The 20,492-nt window shown below is 53.8% G+C and overlaps 1 protein-coding gene across 1 annotated transcript in view; it reads left to right on the forward strand.

Moving 5' to 3' along the window:
- The window catches only part of LOC140389719 (uncharacterized), a 119,367-nt gene that overhangs the window by 84,897 nt on the left and 13,978 nt on the right, over positions 1-20,492 (forward strand). Inside the window, exons 11-13 of the mRNA XM_072474168.1 lie at positions 459-617; positions 3,957-4,063; positions 13,153-13,472. Of these exons, the coding sequence (XP_072330269.1) occupies positions 459-617; positions 3,957-4,063; positions 13,153-13,472 (586 nt within the window). The remainder of the gene's footprint in view (positions 1-458; positions 618-3,956; positions 4,064-13,152; positions 13,473-20,492) is intronic.

Consider the following 20,492-nt stretch of genomic DNA (forward strand, 5'->3'; position numbering starts at 1 on the left):
TGGTAATGATATGCAAATGGCATTTAAATGCCATGTGGTGCATTTACGCCATTTTCGGGGTACTGGAGAATCACCCCAATTTGGCATCAAACCGGTGCCTGCTGCGATTTTGGAGTCGGAGGCTATTCTCCGCCCAATCGCGTTTCCTGATTCCACTGTCAGCTGTCGGAGAATCCTGCCCAATGTTCCTTAAATGCATTTAGAATTTTGCTATGCTCACAGAGCAACTGTTTCTCATTTTTGAACAAAACAGTTAAGATGTTACTTGATATGTGTATCCTGTTTGTCAATCCAAACTTGGAATGCTTCACAATGGCACTTGGAGTTCCTTTCTCAATGTCAATATTAGTCCCCCAGCTGACATGAATAAAATAGATAAAATAAAAAGAATTTGTACTCCAAGGGAAACTGACGAAAAGGTGTTTCCAGATTGAATTCCAGTTTTCTTTTAATTTCAGGAGCTGAATGATGGATTTTACTTAAAATATCATCAATGTGCCTACTGGAATTACACTGAGAAAGAATGGCAGACAAATGGATGTTACATAAATGGAATTGATAATGGAACACATTTTACATGTGAATGTTTTCATCTGACTAGCTTTGCAGTTCTCATGGTGAGATATAATTCACTTCAGCTTTATTTTGAATGAGGGTTCAATTCCCATACCAGCTGAGAATTCTGAATTCTTCCTCTGTGTACCTGAACAGGCGTTGGACTGTGGTGACTAGGGACTTTTCACAGTAACTTCATTGCAGTGTTAATGTAAGCCTACTTGTGACAATAAAGATTAAATTAAATAAGAACTAAGTGATAACAATAATAGTATGCTGAGGTGAGTCTTCATACATGTCATGTAGGTACCACATCTCACGTGCTCATCCACAATCATGAAAGATTACAAACAGACAAATGTAATCACTTTTTTCTATTATGTCAAGAATTGACTATGGGACTGGTTCCTTTGTTCTTAGGTCTCATTTATGTGTGTTCTCATTTTTTGAGCTGCATCGGCCTTTGTTGTGTAGTCAATAATACAAATGCATTAGCAGGCCAGAGCAGCATAATGGTTCTATTTGAAATCCATACTTTCCTGTAGCAATGTTAGTGGTAAGCACTCTGTGCATTTGCTATTCTGTAAAAATAATTTAAATCCGCTCTTCTATGAACACACCTTTGTTGCTGTTCCTGTGATAGTTGTCCTTTTATTAGAAGGTGTCACAGGCCGGCATGGTGGTGCAGTGGTTAGCACGGCGCTGAGGATCCGGGTTCAATCCCGGCCCCAGATCGCTGTCCATGTGGAGTTTGTACATTCTCCCCATGTCTGCGTGGGTCTCACCCCCACAACCAAAAAGATATGCTGGGTAGGTGGATTCGACAAGTTGGGCACCCTAAATTTAAAAAAAATAAGGTGGCACATCAGCTAGAGACATTTAACTTGGCAGAATGGGGATCATAGATTATCATAGAATTTACAGTGCAGAAGGAGGCCATTCAGCCCATCGAGTCTGCACCGGCTCTTGGAAAGAGCACCCTACCCAAGGTCAACACCTCCACCCTAGCCGCATAACCTAGTAACCCCACCCAACACTAAGGGCAATTTTGGAAACTAAGGGCAATTTAGCACGGCCAATCCACCTAACCTGCACATCTTTGAACTGTGGGGGGAAACCGGAGCACCCGGAGGAAACCCACGCACACACGGGGAGAACGTGCAGACTCCGCACAGACAGTGACCCAAGCCGGAATCTAACCTGGGACCCTGGAGCTGTGAAGCAATTGTGCCATCCACAATGCTACCGTGCTGGATGGGGGTGAATGTGGCCGGGGGGGTGGGGGGGGGGGCAGGTACGCGTTGGTGGCGGTGGTGCTCTGTGATTCTCTTTGATGGCTGGGGCAGGTAATTTGGTTTCCACAAATTGTGGGACAGTTGCAGGGGCAAAAAGTGAAATTACCGATAATTGCGAGCAATACGTTTGTTGCAGATCAAGATTTTTCAATGATGGATATTCCGTCATCATTACTTTTGAGTTTAATGAGCAGCATAATGGTCCTATTTGAGATCAGATTTTGAATGATGGAAATCACAGTAAGCAGAATATATACTGCCTGTATATGCAGCTGTTACAGTAACCAGCTGCAAGCTTGAAAGTCAACAGAAAGGAAATCCAGGTGGGATGCATAATCACTGGCCAATCCATAACCACTGCCGTAAATGAAAATCTATCCCAGTGAGTAAAGCCAAAGTATAGAATCGTGTGCCAGTTATTCACTGCTGCTCGACAAACTTTCTTCTGGTGGCCAACAGGCCTTTCTGCCATTTTGTAGCATTGTTCTGGATTATGATGCACTGAATGTAGGAATTTCAGCTATATTATATTGTATGGCATGTAGTTGGTACATTAAGGGTTAAAAGCCTGGGATCGTGAGTGGATGAATCTGCTACAGTATTTGTTTTTAAATCCTGATTTTAAAAGACCACCAGGCATTTTGGCTATAGAGGTTCAATTAAAGCATCATAAAAATGAAATTATCATTCATTCCAACCATGTATATTGTTAACTTGAAATTGAGCTCATGGACTTTTGTTTGTACAAAGAAGGTTTTCTGGGGAGTAGACAATTGGAGGCAGGGTGCTGCATTCTCCGATTTTAAGGCTGTGTCCGGAGGATCCCTGGCATTTTACATGGGAAGAATCGGCGCCGCCCCAGCATCGACCCTCCGACCGGTGAGAGGCTAACAGCCACGCCACGTAAATCGCCCGGCCTCCACAAAATAAACCGCCGGAGAATTGCCGGGTCCGTGGCCACGCATGCGCACGGCGATGACCTCCAGAGGTCGCGCCGTACAACATGCCGCTGGCTGTGCGCAGACCCAACCTGCCAGATAGTGCCCCCCTGGACACCCCCTTGCCACCCCTGGACATGCCCCACCAGTCCCCCCAGTCCTCGCCGAAGCCCCCACTGGCCAGCGGCACCGCTCCACCTCCCGACTGTGGCGGTGCTGGACACATTCCGCAGCCGCCACGCCGGATTCCCGACCACTGAGACCACGCGTCAACCATGCTGTCGGGAAGTTGGTCCATCGGGAGCGGAGCTTCGGGGAGGGCCTTCAGGTGATGCCCTGAGACAATCAGGACAAGCAGCCTTTTGCCAAATGTTGGGAAGTTAAACAGTAGTTTTGCACATACCAGAATCTTCAAGTTAGTTCCTGAAGGTTTTCTCTCCCTCTCTCCAATTAGCATTTTAAAAGGAGCTCTATTCAAGTGTACAGGCTATTTTTGCCAACTGTATTAAAAGTGGATTTTGACCTGAGATGGATTTTGCTTGAGTGGAGATAAAAATATAGCAATTAGGAGGTTCATTTAAGTGTTAGGCATTGGTTAACTTTATTTGTAAGCTATTTATTTATGATAATGTTGATTTAATCCTATGTTAATAATAAAGTTTCTTTTACTATAGCATATCCCTATTAGTGCGTGGAATCACTGCTGGAGCGAAGTATCCTTTCCTCACAGTCTTTCAAATTAAATAAAATATTGGGGTTTCTGTCCAGTATCCATGAAACTGTTGGGGTCTGCTCCGGTATCATAATAATGAGATCATCACAGTTAGTTTAACGGCCTATTTCTTCTGGTTAATGTGCTAAACCATAATTAATGTGTCTAATGTGCGGTATATGCCTTAATTAACTTACTAATTTAAACAGTGTGTATGAGATGAAGCAACATTCTTCCTTTTCAGTCAATATATATATTTTCATATAACTGTTTAAATGTCTTAATAAGTTAGGGTATATTCCCTGTTGTTCTGAAGGAATAATGAGTATAAAAATATTTGTACAAACTAGCAAAATCTAATCCAGTCTTAGCTATTATTACTTTGACTTTTGTGATATATAGTAATAAACTGTTAGCTTGGAGATAAGAATTAATTTTACTTAATTTTACTTCCAGACTGTTAAAGGTAAGACTTTACAATATTTAGACACAATTTCATACATTGGATGTGCATTATCAATCCTGGGACTCCTGGCAACAATCATTGCACCAATGTGGATGAGGTAAGGAACTTTAAATATTTTATTATTATCCACAGGAATTATGAAGTTTTTTCTACAGCGACATTTGTAATATATATATAGACAGCATAATCAATTCCTTGTCATTATTGCGGTCAATTTTGACATCTCCACATCTATTGGGTTGAAAGTTGGTCGAAGCAGGAAGCATTTTCATAGTTGGGCCTTGTGAAATCCACCAGAAAACTGCTCTGATATTTGGAGGCACTTACTGATTGGGCTGATTCGGTAGCTTCTTCAGAGTCCAGTCAGGACAGCTAACTGAAATCAAATGAAGGCAAAAGGGCCAACTTTCCTTTTGTCTTGTGACTGAGAATTAGTTAGGTGCAGCACATCAGAAATGCATCCTGGTTGATGTAACTCAAACTCACCTTGATTTCCATCCAAATGCTCCCCTGGTGCAGTGCCTGTTTGTAGCTGTTTTTGTACCCTGCTTCGCTGTTTGAACACAGCCACCAGGGAGCTTATAGATCAAAGGATTATTCCCATCAGCTGCAATGAGTAGGTATTTGCTTCCCATTTCCCATTTGTATTCTCTAATCTTAAAGTAAGTGTGAGCGTGGCCTGAACCTCACTTTTAAAAAAAAAAATAATTTTTATTAAATGTTTTCATAAAATATCAATAACAAAATGAGAAAGAAAAAAGAACCCAACAGGGTTAAGTACAAAAGCAACCCCTCGTGCCTAAATAATAAAATAACATTAACACCCCGACTTAAGACAACAGGTGTATACACCCCCTCAGACCCTTCCAGTGTAAATAACATAAACAAAAATAAAGCAAACCTCCAACCCCCCAAGCTGCTGTGCCATTGACCAATGTCTATCGTTCTGCGAGGAAGTCTAAGAACGGTTTCCACCGCATAAATAACCCTTGTACTGACCCTCTCAAGGCGAATTTCACCCTCTCCAATTTAATGAACCCTGCCATATCGCTGATCCAGGATTCCACGCTTCGGGGCCTCGTATCTTTCCACTGAAGGAGAATCCTTCGCCGGGCTACCAGGGACGCAAAGGCCAGAATTCCAGTCTCTTTCGCCTCCTGCACTCCCGGCTCCTCTGCCACCCCAAATATTGCGAGCCCCCAGCCCGGTTTGACCCTGGATCCTACCACCCTCGACACCGTCCTCGCTACGCCCTTCCAAAATTCCTCCAGCGCTGGGCATGCCCAGAACATATGGGTGTGATTTGCTGGGCTCCCTGAGCACCTAACACATTTGTCCTCACCCCCAAAGAACCTGCTCATCCTTGTCCCGGTCATGTGTGCCCTGTGCAGCACCTTAAACTGTATGAGGCTGAGCCTCGCGCACGAAGAGGAAGAGTTCACCCTCCCTAAGGCATCTGCCCACGTCCTCTCTTCGATCTCCTCTCCCAACTCCTCCTCCCACTTATCTTTCAACTTCACCACCAAGGCCTCCTCCCCCTCCTCCTGCATCACCTGGTAAGTTTCCGAGATCTTTCCCACCCACCCCCCCGAGAGCACCCTGTCCTGTACTGTGTGTGGCAGTAGCCGTGGGAATTCCACCACCTGCCGTCTGGCAAACACCCTTACCTGTAAGTACCTGAAGGTGTTCCCCGGGGAGAGCCCATACTTCTCCTCCAGCTCACCCAAGCTCGCGAACTTCCCGTCCACAAACAGGTCCCCCAACTTTCGTATGCCTGCCCTGTGCCACCCCGAAAACCCTCCACCTGTTCTTCCTGGGACGAACCGGTGGTTCCCCCGTAATGGGGTCCACGCCGAGGCCCTAACTTCCCCCCTATGCCGCCTCCACTGCCCCCATATTTTGAGGGCCGCCACCACCACCTCCAAGGTATACCTCCTTGGAGGGAGCAGCAGCAGCGCCGTTGCCAGCGTCCCCAGACTCGTACCCACACAGGACGCCGTCTCCAGCCTCTTCCATGCAGCCCCCTCCCGCTCCATCACCCACTTGCACACCATTGTCGCATTGGCGGCCCAGTAGTACCCACAGAGGTTGGGCAGCGCCAGCCTCCCCCTATCTCTACTCCGCTCCAGGAACACCCTTCTCACCCTCTGAGTCCCTCACGCCCACACAAACCCCATTATACTCCTGTTAACCCGCCTGAAAAAAGCCTTCGGGATAAACACGGGGAGGCACTGGAACAGGAACAAAAACCTTGGGGGCACAGTCATTTTGACTGACTGCACCCTACCCGCCAGAGACAGCGGCAACGCGTCCCACCTCTTGAACTCCTCCTCCATTTGCTCCACCAGCCTTGTAAAGTTAAGCCTATGCAGGGCCCCCCAGCTCCTGGCCACCTGGACCCCCAAATATCTGAAGCTCCTCTCCGCCCTTTTTAGTGGGAGCTCGCCAATCCCCCTCTCCTGGTCCCCTAGCTGAACTACAAACAGCTCGCTCTTCCCCATATTGAGCTTGTACCCCGGAAAGTCCCCGAATTCCCTAAGGATCCTCATTACCTCTGGCATTCCTCCCACCGGGTACGCCACACACAGCAGCAGGTCGTCCGCATAAAGCGACACCCTATGCTCCTCCCCACCCCGCACCAACCCGCCCAGTTCCTCGACTCTCTCAGTGCCATAGCCAGGGGTTCAATCGCCAGTGCGAAGAGCAGGGGGGACAGGTGACACCCCTGTCTCGTCCCTCGGTGCAACTGAAAGTACTCGGACCTCCTCCTATTTGTGGCCACACTCGCCATCGGGACCTCGTACAACAGCCTATCCCACCTGACAAATCCCTCCCCAAACCTGAACCTCTTCAGCACCTCCCACAGGTACCCCCACTCTACCCTATCGAAGGCTTTCTCAGCGTCCATCGCCACCACTATCTCCGCCTCCCCCTCCCTCGCCGGCATCATGATAACGTTCAAAAGCCTCCGCACATTCGCGTTCAACTGCCTCCCCTTCACAAACCCCGTCTGGTATTCATGGATGATCTGCGGCACACAATCCTCAATCCTCGTGGCTACGACCTTCGCCAGCACCTTGGCATCTACATTTAGCAAGGAAATCGGTCTGTAAGACCCACATTGCAGGGGATCCTTGTCCCGCTTCAGGTTCAAGGAGATCAGTGCCCGGGACATCGTCGGGGGTAAAGCCCCCCCTCCCTTGCCTCATTGAAGGTCCTAACTAACAGCGGGCCCAACAGGTCCATATATTTTTTTATAGAACTCGACCGGGAAACCATCCGGCCCCGGTGCCTTCCCCGCCTGCATGCTTCCTATCCCTTTGATCAGCTCCTCCAGCCCAATCGGGGCCCCCACCAGTCCCTCTTCCACCTTTGGAAACCTCAATTGGTCCAGGAAACGGCCTATCCCTCCCTCCTCCCGTGTGGGCTTGGATCGGTACAATTCCTCGTAGAAGTCCCTGAAGACCCCATTGATGCCAACCCCACTCCGCACCACGCTCCCTCCCCTGTCCTTAACTCCCCCGATCTCCCTAGCTGTGTTCCGCTTCCGAAGCTGATGCGCCAGCATCAGGCTTGCCTTTTCCTCATACTCGTAGACCGCCCCCTGGGCCTTCCTCCACTGCACCTCCGCCTTCCTGGTGGTCACCAGGTCGAATTCGGCCTGGAGGCTGCGCCTCTTCCTCAACAATCCTTCCTCAGGTTCTTCCGCATACCTCCTATCTACCCTCACCATCTCCCCCACCAGCCTCTCCTGCTCCCTCCGCTCCTTGTGGGCCCTGATGGAGATCAGCTCTCCCCTCACCACCGCCTTCAGTGCCTCCCATACCATCCCCACTCGGACCTCCCCGTTGTCGTTCGTCTCCAAGTACCTCTCTATACTTCCTCGGACCCGCTCGCTCACCTCCTCGTCCGCCAACAGCCCCACCTCCAAGCGCCACAGCGGGCGCTGGTCCCTCTCCTCCCCCCATCTCCAAGTCCACCCAATGCGGGGCGTGGTCCGAAATGGCGATTGCCGAATACTCGGTATCCTCTACTCTCGCTATCAGCGCCCTACTCAAAATGAAAAAGTCGATTCGAGAAGAAGCCTTATGGACATGTGAGAAGAATGTAAATTCCCTAGCCCCCGGCCTTGCAAATCTCCAAGGGTCCACCCCTCCCATTTGGTCCATGAATCCCCTCCACACTCTAGCCTCTGCCTGCTTCCTACCCGTCCTAGACCTGGAGCGATCCAGTGCCGGATCCACCACCGTGTTAAAGTCTCCCCCCATTATCAGGCCCCCCACTTCCAAGTCTGGGATCCGACCCAACATACGCCGCATAAAACCCGCATCGTCCCAGTTCGGAGCATACACATTGACCAGTACCACCCTCTCTCCCTGCAACTTACCACTTACCATTATGTACCTACCGCCATTATCTGCCACAATGCTCGACGCCTTGAATAACACCTCCTTTCCCACCAAGATCGCCACCCCTTGATTTTTGGCATCTAGCCCCAAGTGAAACACCTGACCCACCCACCCTTTCCTCAGTCTTACCTGGTCTGCCACCTTCAGGTGTGTCTCCTGGAGCATAACCACATCCGCCTTGAGCCCCTTCCCCTAATGGTCAACCGATCGCCGATCACTTTCCGCCTGGACGCTGGCGCCTCCGCCAACCTCATAGCATGGTCAGCCTTCTATGCCATGAAGGTCAGACCACCAATCCAGCCATCCCGGTGCAAGATGGTCAACTACAACGGGAACGTTATCCCGGCCATGGGATCCTGCCAGCTCCAGGTGACACACAAAACACACACGGCCACACTCTCGTTCGAGATAGTTGGCTCATCGAAGGACTCCCTGCTGGGTGCACAGGCATGCAAGGCTCTCCACCTTGTGCAACAAATCCTCTCTCTCTCTCTCTCCAGACGGCACGTCTGACTTCCCGGATGCAGAGTTCTACGCACAGCTCCAATCGCTCCTCGCCCACAACCAGGAGGCATTCGAAGGCATGGGAACACTGCCATACACATACCGAATTCGCCTCGAACCGGACACCATCCCGGTCGTTCACGCACCTCGCAGGGTTCCTGTGCCACTTAAAGAGCGCCTCAAGCAGCAGCTGCAGGATCTCCAGGACCAAGGGGTCCTATCCAGGGTCACGGAGCCCACGCCATGGGTCAGCTCCATGGTGTGTGTCAAGAAGCCCTCTGGCGAGCTCTGCATCTGTATTGACCCCAAAGACCTCAGTAGTAATATTATGAGGGAACATTATCCCATACCCAAACGGGAGGAGATCACCAGTGAAATGGCCCAGGCGAACAAAGAACAAAGAAATGTACAGCACAGGAACAGGCCCTTCGGCCCTCCAAGCCCATGCCGACCATACTGCCCGACTAAACTACAATCTTCTACACTTCCTGGGTCCGTATCCTTCTATTCCCATCCTATTCATATATTTGTCAAGATGCCCCTTAAATGTCCCTATCGTCCCTGCTTCCACTACCTCCTCCGGTAGTGCGTTCCAGGCACCCACTACCCTCTGCGTAAAAAACTTGCCTCGTACATCTACTCTAAACCTTGCCCCTCTCACCTTAAACCTATGCCCCCTAGTAATTGACCCCTCTACCCTGGGGAAAAGCCTCTGACTATCCACTCTGTCTATGCCCCTCATAATTGTGTAGACCTCTATCAGGTCGCCCCTCAACCTCCTTCGTTCCAGTGAGAACAAACCGAGTTTATTCAACCGCTCCTCATAGCTAATGCCCTCCATACCAGGCAACATTCTGGTAAATCTCTTCTGCACCCTCTCTAAAGCCTCCACATCCTTCTGGTAGTGTGGCGACCAGAATTGAACACTATACTCCAAGTGTGGCCTAACTAAGGTTCTATACAGCTGCAACATGACTTGCCAATTCTTATACTCAATGCCCCCGCGAAGATATTCACAAAACTGGATGCTTCTAAAGGATTTTGGCAGATCCAACTGGACACGTCCAGCCGAAAGCTATGTACCTTCAACACCCCTTTCGGCAGATTCTGCTACAACCGGGTGCCATTTGGCATCATCTCGGCATCCGAGGTCTTCCATAGAATCATGGAGTAGATGATGGAAGGCATCGAAGGGGTACGCGTATAGGTGGACGATGTCGTCATCTGGTCCACCACACCGCAGGAGCACATACATCGTCTCCAACGCGTTTTTGCCCGCATACGGGAAAACGGCCTGCGCCTCAACCGAGCGAAGTTCTCCTTTGCCCAGACCGAGTTGAAGTTCCTGGGGGACCATATCTCCCGGTCAGGGGTCCGTCCGGATGCAGACAAGGTGAGCGCCATCACAGCCATGCCGCAGCCGGCCGACAAGAAGGCTGTCCTACGCATCCTTGGCATGGTCAACTTCCTGGGGAAGTTCATTCCCAACCTTGCCTCCCACACGACGACTCTGCGCCACCTCGTCAGAAAATCCACAGAGTTCCAGTGGCAACACGCGCACCAGCTGGAATGGGAGGAGCTCAAACGCAAACTCACCACGGCACCAGTGTTGGCGATTTTTGACACGTCTCGTGCCACCAAAATCTCAACTGATGCCAGCCAATCCGGCATTGGAGCAGTGCTCCTGCAGAGGGATGACACGGCATCATGGGCCCCAGTGGCCTATGCATCGCGGGCCATGACCCCCACAGAGCAGCGCTACGCGCAATTCGAAAAAGAATGCCTGGGCTTGCTAACCGGTTTAGACAAGTTCCACGATTACGTCTATGGTCTTCCACGGTTCACGGTCGAAACTGACCACCGCCCCCTGGTCAGCATAATAAACAAGGACCTGAATGAGATGACCCCTCGCCTCCAGCGCATCCTACTTATATTCAGGAGGTACGACTTCCAACTGGTCTACACTCCAAGGAAGGACCTCATCGTGGCGGATGCCCTATCCAGAGCAGTGAGCACGCCGCCAGATGCGGAGGGGTTCGTATGTCAGGTCGAGGCACAGGTGGTTTTTACAGCGGCAAATCTGCTGGCTGACTACTCCAGTCTGGCCCGTATCCGCCGAGAGACTGCGGCCGACTCCCTTCTGCAGCGAGTGATGCGCCACATGACGGGAGGATGGCACAAAGGGCAGTGCCCGCAGTTCTACAATGTACGAGACGACCTAGCCATCATTGCTGGTGTCCTTCTGAAGCTGGACCGGATTGTGATTCCGCACAGCATGCGCCAGCTGGTTCTCGATCAACTACACAAAGGTCACTTGGGGGCCGAGAAGTGCAGACGGAGGGCTCGAGGGGCGGTATACTGGCCGGGCATCAGTGACGATATTGCCAACATGGTGCTCAACTGTACAACCTGCCAAAGGTGTCAGCCGGCGCAACCTCCTGAGACGCTTCTGCCCCATGAGCTGGTGACGTCCCCCTGGGCGAAGGTGGTGTCGACCTATTTCATGCGCTCGGCATGGACTATGTCATCATAGTTGACTACTTCTCAAACTACCCAGACGTCTGCACGATTTGACGTCGTCTGCTGTCATCAGGGCCTGCAAAGACACCTTTGCTCGCCACGGCATTCCGATGACTGTCATGTCGGACAATGGGCCCTGTTTTGCCAGTCATAAATGGTCGTCCTTTGCTGCTTCGTATGGCTTCACAACCGTGACGTCCAGCCCTCTGCATCCCCAGTCCAATGGAAAGGCAGAGAAGGGCGTTCACATTGCCAAGCGGCTCTTCTGCAAGGCTGCTGCTGCCGGATCGGACTTCTACCTCGCCCTGCTGGCCTATCGCTCGGCCCCACTAGCCACTGGTCTCTTACCAGCACAGCTGCTGATGGGTCGCGCCCTCAGAACCACTGTGCCTTCCATCCTGGCACCAACAATAGACCATGCTCCGGTACTGCATAGGATGCAACTGCAGCGCAATCGCCAGAAGAGATCGTACGACATGCGGGCAACTGATCTTCCCTCCCTGGCCCCTGGCGACAACGTCCGCATCCACCTCCCAGACGGTGGCTGGTCAGCACCTGCCGAAGTTGTCCGACGCCTGGCTCCCCGCTCGTTCCTGGTACGCATGCCGGATGGATCCGTGCGTAGGCGCAATCGCCGAGCCCTTCGCTTACTTCCACGCTCGCAACTGGATCCTACACAGATGCCGTGCCCTCCACTGGTTCCTGATAGCGACTTTGTGGAGCTGCCATATACCATGCCCCTTCTGTCGCCGCCCATGGCCAGGCTCGCACCTCAGCCGGTGGTTCTCGACCCACCCTTGAGGCGGTCAACCCGGATTCGTCGCCCACCTACTAGACTGGACTTATAAGACTGTTCAAACGTCAAACTTTAGCAACTACTATTTTGTAACATGTCACTGTTTTATCGTTCCAGGCCTCGTTTGATCGTTCCAAATTTCAACGTTTTTCTTTTGTTATGGTACAACCTCGTTAGCATGTCACACCTGACATCGCCCCTTGTATATAGTTAAGCCCCATGTACATGATGTAAATATTACGCACACACATACACCTTTAGCTGCACTCAGGACACATTTATATTTATAACCACGTAGGCACATAATCTTGTAAAAAAGGGGGGATGTCATGATATTCAAACATACATCATAACACATACATAATGATAAACAGACCAACGGACCAATTAGCGCACACAACACGACAGCCAATCACAGACGAGAAACACAACACTTCCTGGGCAGTCCATCTGGAGACAGCACAGGGCCAGGACCTCATTAGCAAGACACTCACACAGTCACAACGTGCTGCGTACCAAGTCAGATGTATAAATAGTTAGTTGGAATAAAACTGTGTTGTACCAATCGCAACCGTGTTGGTTCGTCGTTGTCATCTCGCGATCACCTCCGCTTCAGCTGTTCGTCCTGTCTTTCGCCCGGATTTTCCTTGTTCTCTGCTCCTGTAGATGCCAAGTTTGTTATTGTTTCCCATGCCCTCCTTCCGGCTGTCATTCCCTTGCCACCCCCCCACCTCACTGGTTCCCCTCTATTGTTCCCTGTCTCCTCCCTCTTCCCCTCCCTTCCCCCCACCCCCCCCCCCTCACTTCTGCCCCCTTCCCCCTCCCTCCCCTTCTCCTGTGGTTATTTTCACCAAACTGAACGTGAAATCAGACAAATAAGAAAAAATACCCAACAAAACAATTTCTTGTTGCCGCAACAGCTTGAGAATTGTCTAATTCTTTTAATTTTAAATCCAGGGACTATCGTGCAAGTGTGAATGGAAAACTTCAAATAAATCTATCGGTTGCCCTTCTGGGAGTATACATCACCTTTTTAGCTGGGGCAATAAATCCAACTTGGGCAAATGCTAGTCCTGAAAAGACAGCATCATCAGAGAAGACCTCAAAACTTGGCAATCCCTTCTGTACAGCATCAACATGGTTTTTACATTTTTTCCTTCTGGCTTCCTTTGCATGGATGTGTGTGCAGGGGATCGCATTGTTCAGTTCCTTTAATCGTATTATTCAGCAAATGGAGAGAAGCTATTTTGTTGCGGTGTCAGCAGGTGTGGCCTGGGGTAAGTAGCTGATGCACGACATTAATGTGAATTACATAAAAGCAAATAATGAACATTCAAATACAATTAGAGTTCAAGAATCCAAATGTCTAAAGTTGACGAAAGAGTTACATCATTGAGTTTTTCCATCTTTGACATTTGGACTGAGGCACGAAGGCAAATATTCAAATGAATTAATGGAAAATCACCATGATTCACTAGCCTCTGCTTCTCACAATTGCTGCATCATGTTGTGAGTGCCTAGTTTAGGAACTAGTTCTAAAACCTGTGTAACCGTAATACAAATTGATATCGGGTATAGGATTCACAAGCAGTGGTAAAGATTTTTCGGGTTTTTGCAGGCTTTTCACCAAAGCTACAGCAGATGATCAGAATGTCTATGGTAGTTCAAAGCCCTGGGGCCAGAATTTCCTGGCAGCATGAACCGTTCTGAACAATATATACCGTGCGGAATCTAATCAAAACTGTGTGGAATCTAATCCGGGGCTATATTCTCCGATTCTGGCTAAATCAGGAGGATGCGTCTGGTCTTACGACCAAAAAGTCGGCAGCGCCCCCACACGATGCTCCATCCGGTGGGGCCTAGCAGCCATGCCACGTAAAGGCTTTACCTGCCGATACGGACGCAGAATGGCCGGGTCCGTGGCAGCGCAAGCGCATGGCGGTGGCCTGGCCGTACAACATGGCGGCGGCTGTGCGTGGACCCGGCCTGCCAAGAACCTGTAACCCACCCCCGGACCAGTCCCCACAGCCCCCACCGAAACCCGCCTGCCAGCTGAACGGCTCCCCCCCCCCCCCCTCCGACTGTGGTGGTGCTGGACACAGTCCGCAGCCGTCACGCCACGTTTACGAAAGTTGAGAGGACACGTGACCGACGCCGTCGGGAGGTCGGCGGAACATCGGGGGAGGGCCTCAAGTGACGTCCTGAATCCGTCCCAACCGTGGTACGCCGTTTTCTGAGGGGGCGGAGCATCGGAAAAAGTGCACCGCCCCTGATTTCGGAGTAAAATTGGATTCTCCGGCCGATCGCCGAACGCGATTTCGGCGTCAGCATTTGGAGAATTCCGCCCCATATGTTTTCCGAGTGTGAAACTCTGACTGAAACCCGACATGTAGCTCTCCAGCTGCACGGCCGAGTTTTTAGTCAAAATATTGAAACCCTCTGGAAACAAAACCCAGGGGGCATGGTTTACTGTGGCAGGGCCTGATGGGTCCAGTGACGCCAGCGCAAAAGGGAATGTGGTGTCCTTAAAAAAGAAAATACCCCAAAGACTGTGCCCTCCCCCAGGAGTTCTCCCCACCATCACCATCAGCAGTTTGGTGCTCACCAGCTCTCCTCTCCCCCTCTCGCCTCCACCGGCAGCATTGAGGGCCACTCCCCCTCCCTACCACAAGATGCACTGAGGGACCCTCCCCCTCCCCACCACCAGCAGCACTGAGAGCCCCTCCCCCTCCCCACCACCAGCAGCACTGAGGGCCCCTCCCCCACCACCGGCACTGAGGCCCCTCCCCCTCCCCACCACAAGCAGCACTGAGGGCCCCTCCCCCACCACCGGCACTGAGGCCCCTCCCCCTCCCCACCACAAGCAGCACTGAGGGCCCCTCCCCTGCCTCACCACCAGCAGCACTGAGGGCACCTCCCCCTCCAAACCAGCAGCAGCACCGAGCCCCTCCCCTCCCCACCACCAGCAGCAGCACTGAGAGCCCCTCCCCTGCCTCACCACCAGCAGCACTGAGGGCACCTCCCCCTCCAAACCAGCAGCAGCACCGAGCCCCTCCCCTCCCCACCACCAGCAGCAGCACTGAGAGCCCCTCCCCTGCCTCACCACCAGCAGCACTGAGGGCACCTCCCCCTCCAAACCAGCAGCAGCACCGAGCCCCTCCCCTCCCCACCACCAGCAGCAGCACTGAGAGCCCCTCCCCTCCCACCACCAGCAGCACTGAGAGCCCCTCCCCACCACCAGCAGCACCGAGAGCCCCTCCCCCTCCCCACCACCACCAGCAGCAGCGCTGAGAGCCCCTCCCACCACCACCAGCACTGAGCCCCTCCCCCTCCCCACCAGCGGCAGCAGCGCTGAGAGCCCCTCCCCCTCCCCACCAGCGGCAGCAGCACTGAGCCCCTCCCCTCCCAACCAGCAGCAGCGCTGAGAGCCCCTCCCCACCACCAGCAGCGCTGAGAGACCCTCCCACTCCCCACCACCAGCAGCACTGAGAGCCCCTCCCCCACCCCACCACCAGTAGCAGCACTGCGAGCCCCTCCCCCTCCCCACAACCAGCAGCACTGAGCCCCTCCCCCTCCCCACCACCAGCAGCATTGCGGGCCCCTCCCCCTCCCCACCACCAGCAGAACTGAGCTCCTCCCCCTCCCCACATGCAGCATCACTGAGAGCCCCTCCCCCTCCCCACCACCAGCAGCAGCACCGAGAGCCCCTCCCGCTCCCCACCACCAGCAGCACTGGGAGCCCCTCTCCCTCCCACCACCAGCAGCACTGAGATCCCCTCCCACTCCCCACTACCAACAGCACTGACAGCCCCTCCCCCTCCCCACCACCAGTAGCAGCACCGAGAGCCGCTCTCCCTCCCCACCACCAGCAGCACTGAGAGCCCCTCCCCACCACCAGCAGCACTGAGGGCCCCTCCCGCTCCCACCACCAGCAGCACTGAGGGCCCCTCCCGCTCCCACCACCAGCAGCACTGAGGGCCCCTCCCCCTCCCACCACCAGCAGCACTGAGGGCCCCTCCCCACCAGCAGCAGCACTGAGAGTCCCTCCCCCTCCCCACCAGCAGCACTGAGAGCCCCTCCGCCTCCCCACCACCAGCAGCACTGAGGGTCCCTCCCCCTCCCCACCACCAGCAGCACTGAGGGTCCCTCCCCACCACAGGCAGCACTGAGGGCCCCTCCCCCTCCCCACCACCACCAGCAGCACTGAGGGCCCCTCCCCCTCCCCACCACGAGCAGCAGCGCTGAGAGCCCCTCCCCCTCCCACTACCAGCAGCACTGAGAGCCCCTCCTCCTCCCCACCACCAGCAGCACTGAGGGCCCGTCCCCCTCCCCACCACCAGCAGGACTGAGGGCCCCTCCCCCTCCCCACCACCAGCAGCAGCACTGAGAGCCCCACCCCTCCCACCAGCAGCAGCAGCACTGAGAGCCCCTCCCCCTCCCACCACCAGCAGCACTGAGAGCCCCTCCCCCTCCCTACCACCAGCAGCAGCGCTGAGAGCCTCTCCCCCTCCCCAAGACTGGCAGCAGCACTGAGAGCCCCTCCCCCTCCCCACCAGCAGCAGCACTGAGAGCCCCTCCCCCTCCCACCACCAGCAGCAGCGCTGAGAGCCCCTCCCCCTCCACACCACCATAAGCAGCGCTATTAGCCCCCCCCCTCCCCACCACTGGCAGCAGCACTGAGCCCCTCCCCCTCCCAACCAGCAGCAGCTCGGAGATCCCCTCCCCACCACCAGCACTGAGAGCCCCTCCCACTCCTCACCACCAGAAGCACCACTGAGAGCCCCTCCCCACCAGCAGCAGCACTAAGAGCCCCTCCCCACCACCAGCAGGACTGAGGGCCCCTCCCCCTCCCCACCACCAGCAGCAGCACTGAGAGCCCCTCCCCCTCCCCACCAGCAGCAGCACTGAGGGCCCCTCCCGCTCCCCACCACCGGCACTGAGGCCCCCCCCCTCCCACCACCAGAAGCACCACTGAGAGCCCCTCCCCTTCCCCACCAGCAGCAGCACTAAGAGCCCCTCCCCACCACCAGCAGCACTGAGGGCCCGTTTCCCTCCCCACCACCAGCAGGACTGAGGGCCCCTCCCCCTCCCCACCAGCAGCAGCACTGAGAGCCCCTCCCGCTCCCCACCAGCAGCAGCACTGAGAGCCCCTCCCGCTCCCCACCACCAGCACTGAGTGCCCCTCCCCCTCCAAACCAGCAGCACTGAGTGTCCCTCCCCCTCCAAACCAGCAGCAGTGCTGAGAGCCCCTCCCACCACCAGCACTGAGGGCCCCTCCCCCTCCCCACCACTGGCACTGAGGCCCCTCCCCACCACCAACAGCACTGAGCCCCTCCCCACCACCACCGGCACTGAGGGCCCCTCCCCTCCCCACCACCAGCAGCAGTGAGAGCCCCTCCCCCTCCCACCAGCAGCAGCAGCGCTGAGAGCCCCACCCCTCCCACCAGCAGCAGCACTGAGAGCCCCTCCCCCTCCCACCACCAGCACTGAGGGCCCCTCCCGCTCCCCACCACCGGCACTGAGGCCCCTCCCCCTCCCACCACCAGAAGCACCACTGAGAGCCCCTCCCCTTCCCCACCAGCAGCAGCACTAAGTGCCCCTCCCCACCACCAGCAGCACTGAGGGCCCCTCACCCTCCCCACCACCAGCAGCAGCGCTGAGAGCCCCTCCCCCTCCACACCACCAGCAGCAGCGCTGAGAGCCCCTCCCCCTCCCCACCACTGGCAGCAGCACTGAGAGCCCCTCCCCCTCCCAACCAGCAGCAGCACGGAGAGCCCCTCCCCACCACCAGCACTGAGAGCCCCTCCCACTCCTCACCACCAGCAGCACTGAGCCCCTCCCCCTCCCACCACCAGAAGCACCACTGAGAGCCCCTCCCCTCCCCACCAGCAGCAGCACTAAGAGCCCCTCCCCACCACCAGCAGCACTGAGGGCCCGTTCCCCACCCCACCACCAGCAGGACTGAGGGCCCCTCCCCCTCCCCACCACCAGCAGCAGCACTGAGAGCCCCTCCCCCTCCCCCCACCAGCAGCACAGAGAGCCCCTCCCCACCACCAGCAGCACTGAGAGCCCCTCCCCCTCCCGCCACCAGCAGCACTGAGAGCCCCTCCCCCTCCCCACCACCAGCAGCAGCGCTGAGAGCCCCTCCCCCTCCACACCACCAGCAGCAGCGCTGAGAGCCCCTCCCCCTCCCCACCACTGGCAGCAGCACTGAGGCCCCTCCCCCTCCCACCACCAGAAGCACCACTGAGAGCCCCTACCCCTCCCCACCACCAGCACTGAGTGCCCCTCCCCCTCCAAACCAGCAGCAGCACTGAGAGCCCCTCCCCACCACCAGCACTGAGTGCCCCTCCCCCTCCAAACCAGCAGCAGCACTGAGAGCCCCTCCCACCACCAGCACTGAGGGCCCCTCCCCCTCCCCACCACTGGCACTGAGGCCCCTCCCCCTCCCCACCACCAACAGCACAGAGCCCCTCCCCCTCCCCACCACCACCGGCACTGAGGGCCCCTCCCCCTCCCCACCACCACCGGCACTGAGGGCCCCTCCCCCTCCTCACCACCACCGGCACTGAGGGCCCCTCCCCCTCCCCACCACCACTGGCACTGAGGGCCCCTCCCCCTCTCCACCACCAGCACTGAGAGCTCCTCCCCCTCTCCACCACCAGCAGCACTGAGAGCCCCTCCCCACCACCAGCAGCACTTAGAGCCCCTTCCTCTCCCCATCAACAGCAGTATCGAAAGCTCATTCCACCTCCACACCATCATCAGCATCGGGAGCGCCCCTCCAACCACCAACATCAGCATCGAGTACGCTTCCCCCCCTACCACCACCATCAGCTTCGGGACTTCTTACGCCCTCCCACCATCTTAAGCATCGGGGCACTGCCTGGGCATGTATCTCTTTCCCCGGGGGCTATATTTACTTTCCTCCCTGAGGCGGGGAAGTGTCTTGATTGATTCCGTTTTTTTAAACTTCTTGTAAAACGCACCGACGTGACGGTCACCTCAGTGAGGTTTGAATATTCCAGTGAGGGGGGCTCGGTAATGAGATTAAAATGTATGTAATTCTATCATCCTTTGTGGGTGAAAAATCACCTCCACCATCTGCACAACACCCAAATTTCCTCAGACAGGTGAAAAGCAGAAAAAACCCAGGTTAATTTGGAGGAGAAATACCTGGGAAATCTGTCTCCAACCCATGTAGATCCAGATCACTCTGGCCCTGATTTCCCTGCAATATCTACCCTTTCGAAAAGGTCCCAACCAGAAACTGGTCCAGCTTTCAGCATCTGTCATATCAACTGAGGTCCATAGTGCAAAAGTATAAGATCAGCATCAGCAGATAGAATGGAAACAGAAAGCTTTGATGGACTCAGTGAACAATGGGAACACGCTTATTTAATTCCATTGTTCCCATTGCTCTGCAATAGCTCAACATTGGGTCAGAAATTGCTGTCAAAGTAACAGTGAAGCTAATAATGCTCACAGTCATTTGTCCGTAAATAGAATAGCAAGTTCGGGCAAGGTGCGAGTGTACTGCTGTTTAAGTTGCATTACTCTGCCATTAGCTTTGCAAATGCACCATTTCGCTGTTTGCCTCACCATTGATGTGGAATGAATATGGTAAAGTTGTGGCATGCTGCAGGATTAATACTTAGTAACGTATTTACTCTAACAAAGTCATTCATGATTTTTAATACCATCATCAAATCTTCTGTAAACCTTTGCTACTCTAAGGAGAACAGTTCCACATAACTGAAATCCCACATCCCTAGTACCTCTTCTGTATATCTCTTCTGCACCTTCTCCAAGACCTTGACACTATTGCTGAAGTTTAGCTCCCATAAATAAATGCAGCATTCCAGCCTAGTACTAACCTGCATTTTACAAAGGTTTACGGTAAATTATGTGCTGCTCTACACCATGCCTTAATAATAAAATCAGAGTCTCTATGCTTCTTTTAACATTCTTCTCAACTTGTCCTGCCACTTTCAGAGATTTGTATGCATATAAATTCATCCACTTCATCTCAGTTGCTGTAACCTCTTTAAAATGGTACCATTTAATTGACATCTCTCCTAAATCTTACCAAAATGTATCACTTTGCACTCCTTTGTGTTAAATGTCATCTGCCACGTGTTGGCCTATTTACCCTGTCAAGCACTAGTGAAATCTGTTGCTATCCTCCTTGTTGTTTCATATCATCCACAAAGCCTTGAAATTATACCCTATGTATCAAATCCCAGGTCATTGATACATGGATTAAAATCATGAATATATATCTGGTGAGTTAGTAA

The sequence above is a fragment of the Scyliorhinus torazame genome, chromosome 14, assembly GCF_047496885.1.
Source record: "Scyliorhinus torazame isolate Kashiwa2021f chromosome 14, sScyTor2.1, whole genome shotgun sequence".
Taxonomy (NCBI): Eukaryota; Metazoa; Chordata; class Chondrichthyes; order Carcharhiniformes; family Scyliorhinidae; genus Scyliorhinus; species Scyliorhinus torazame.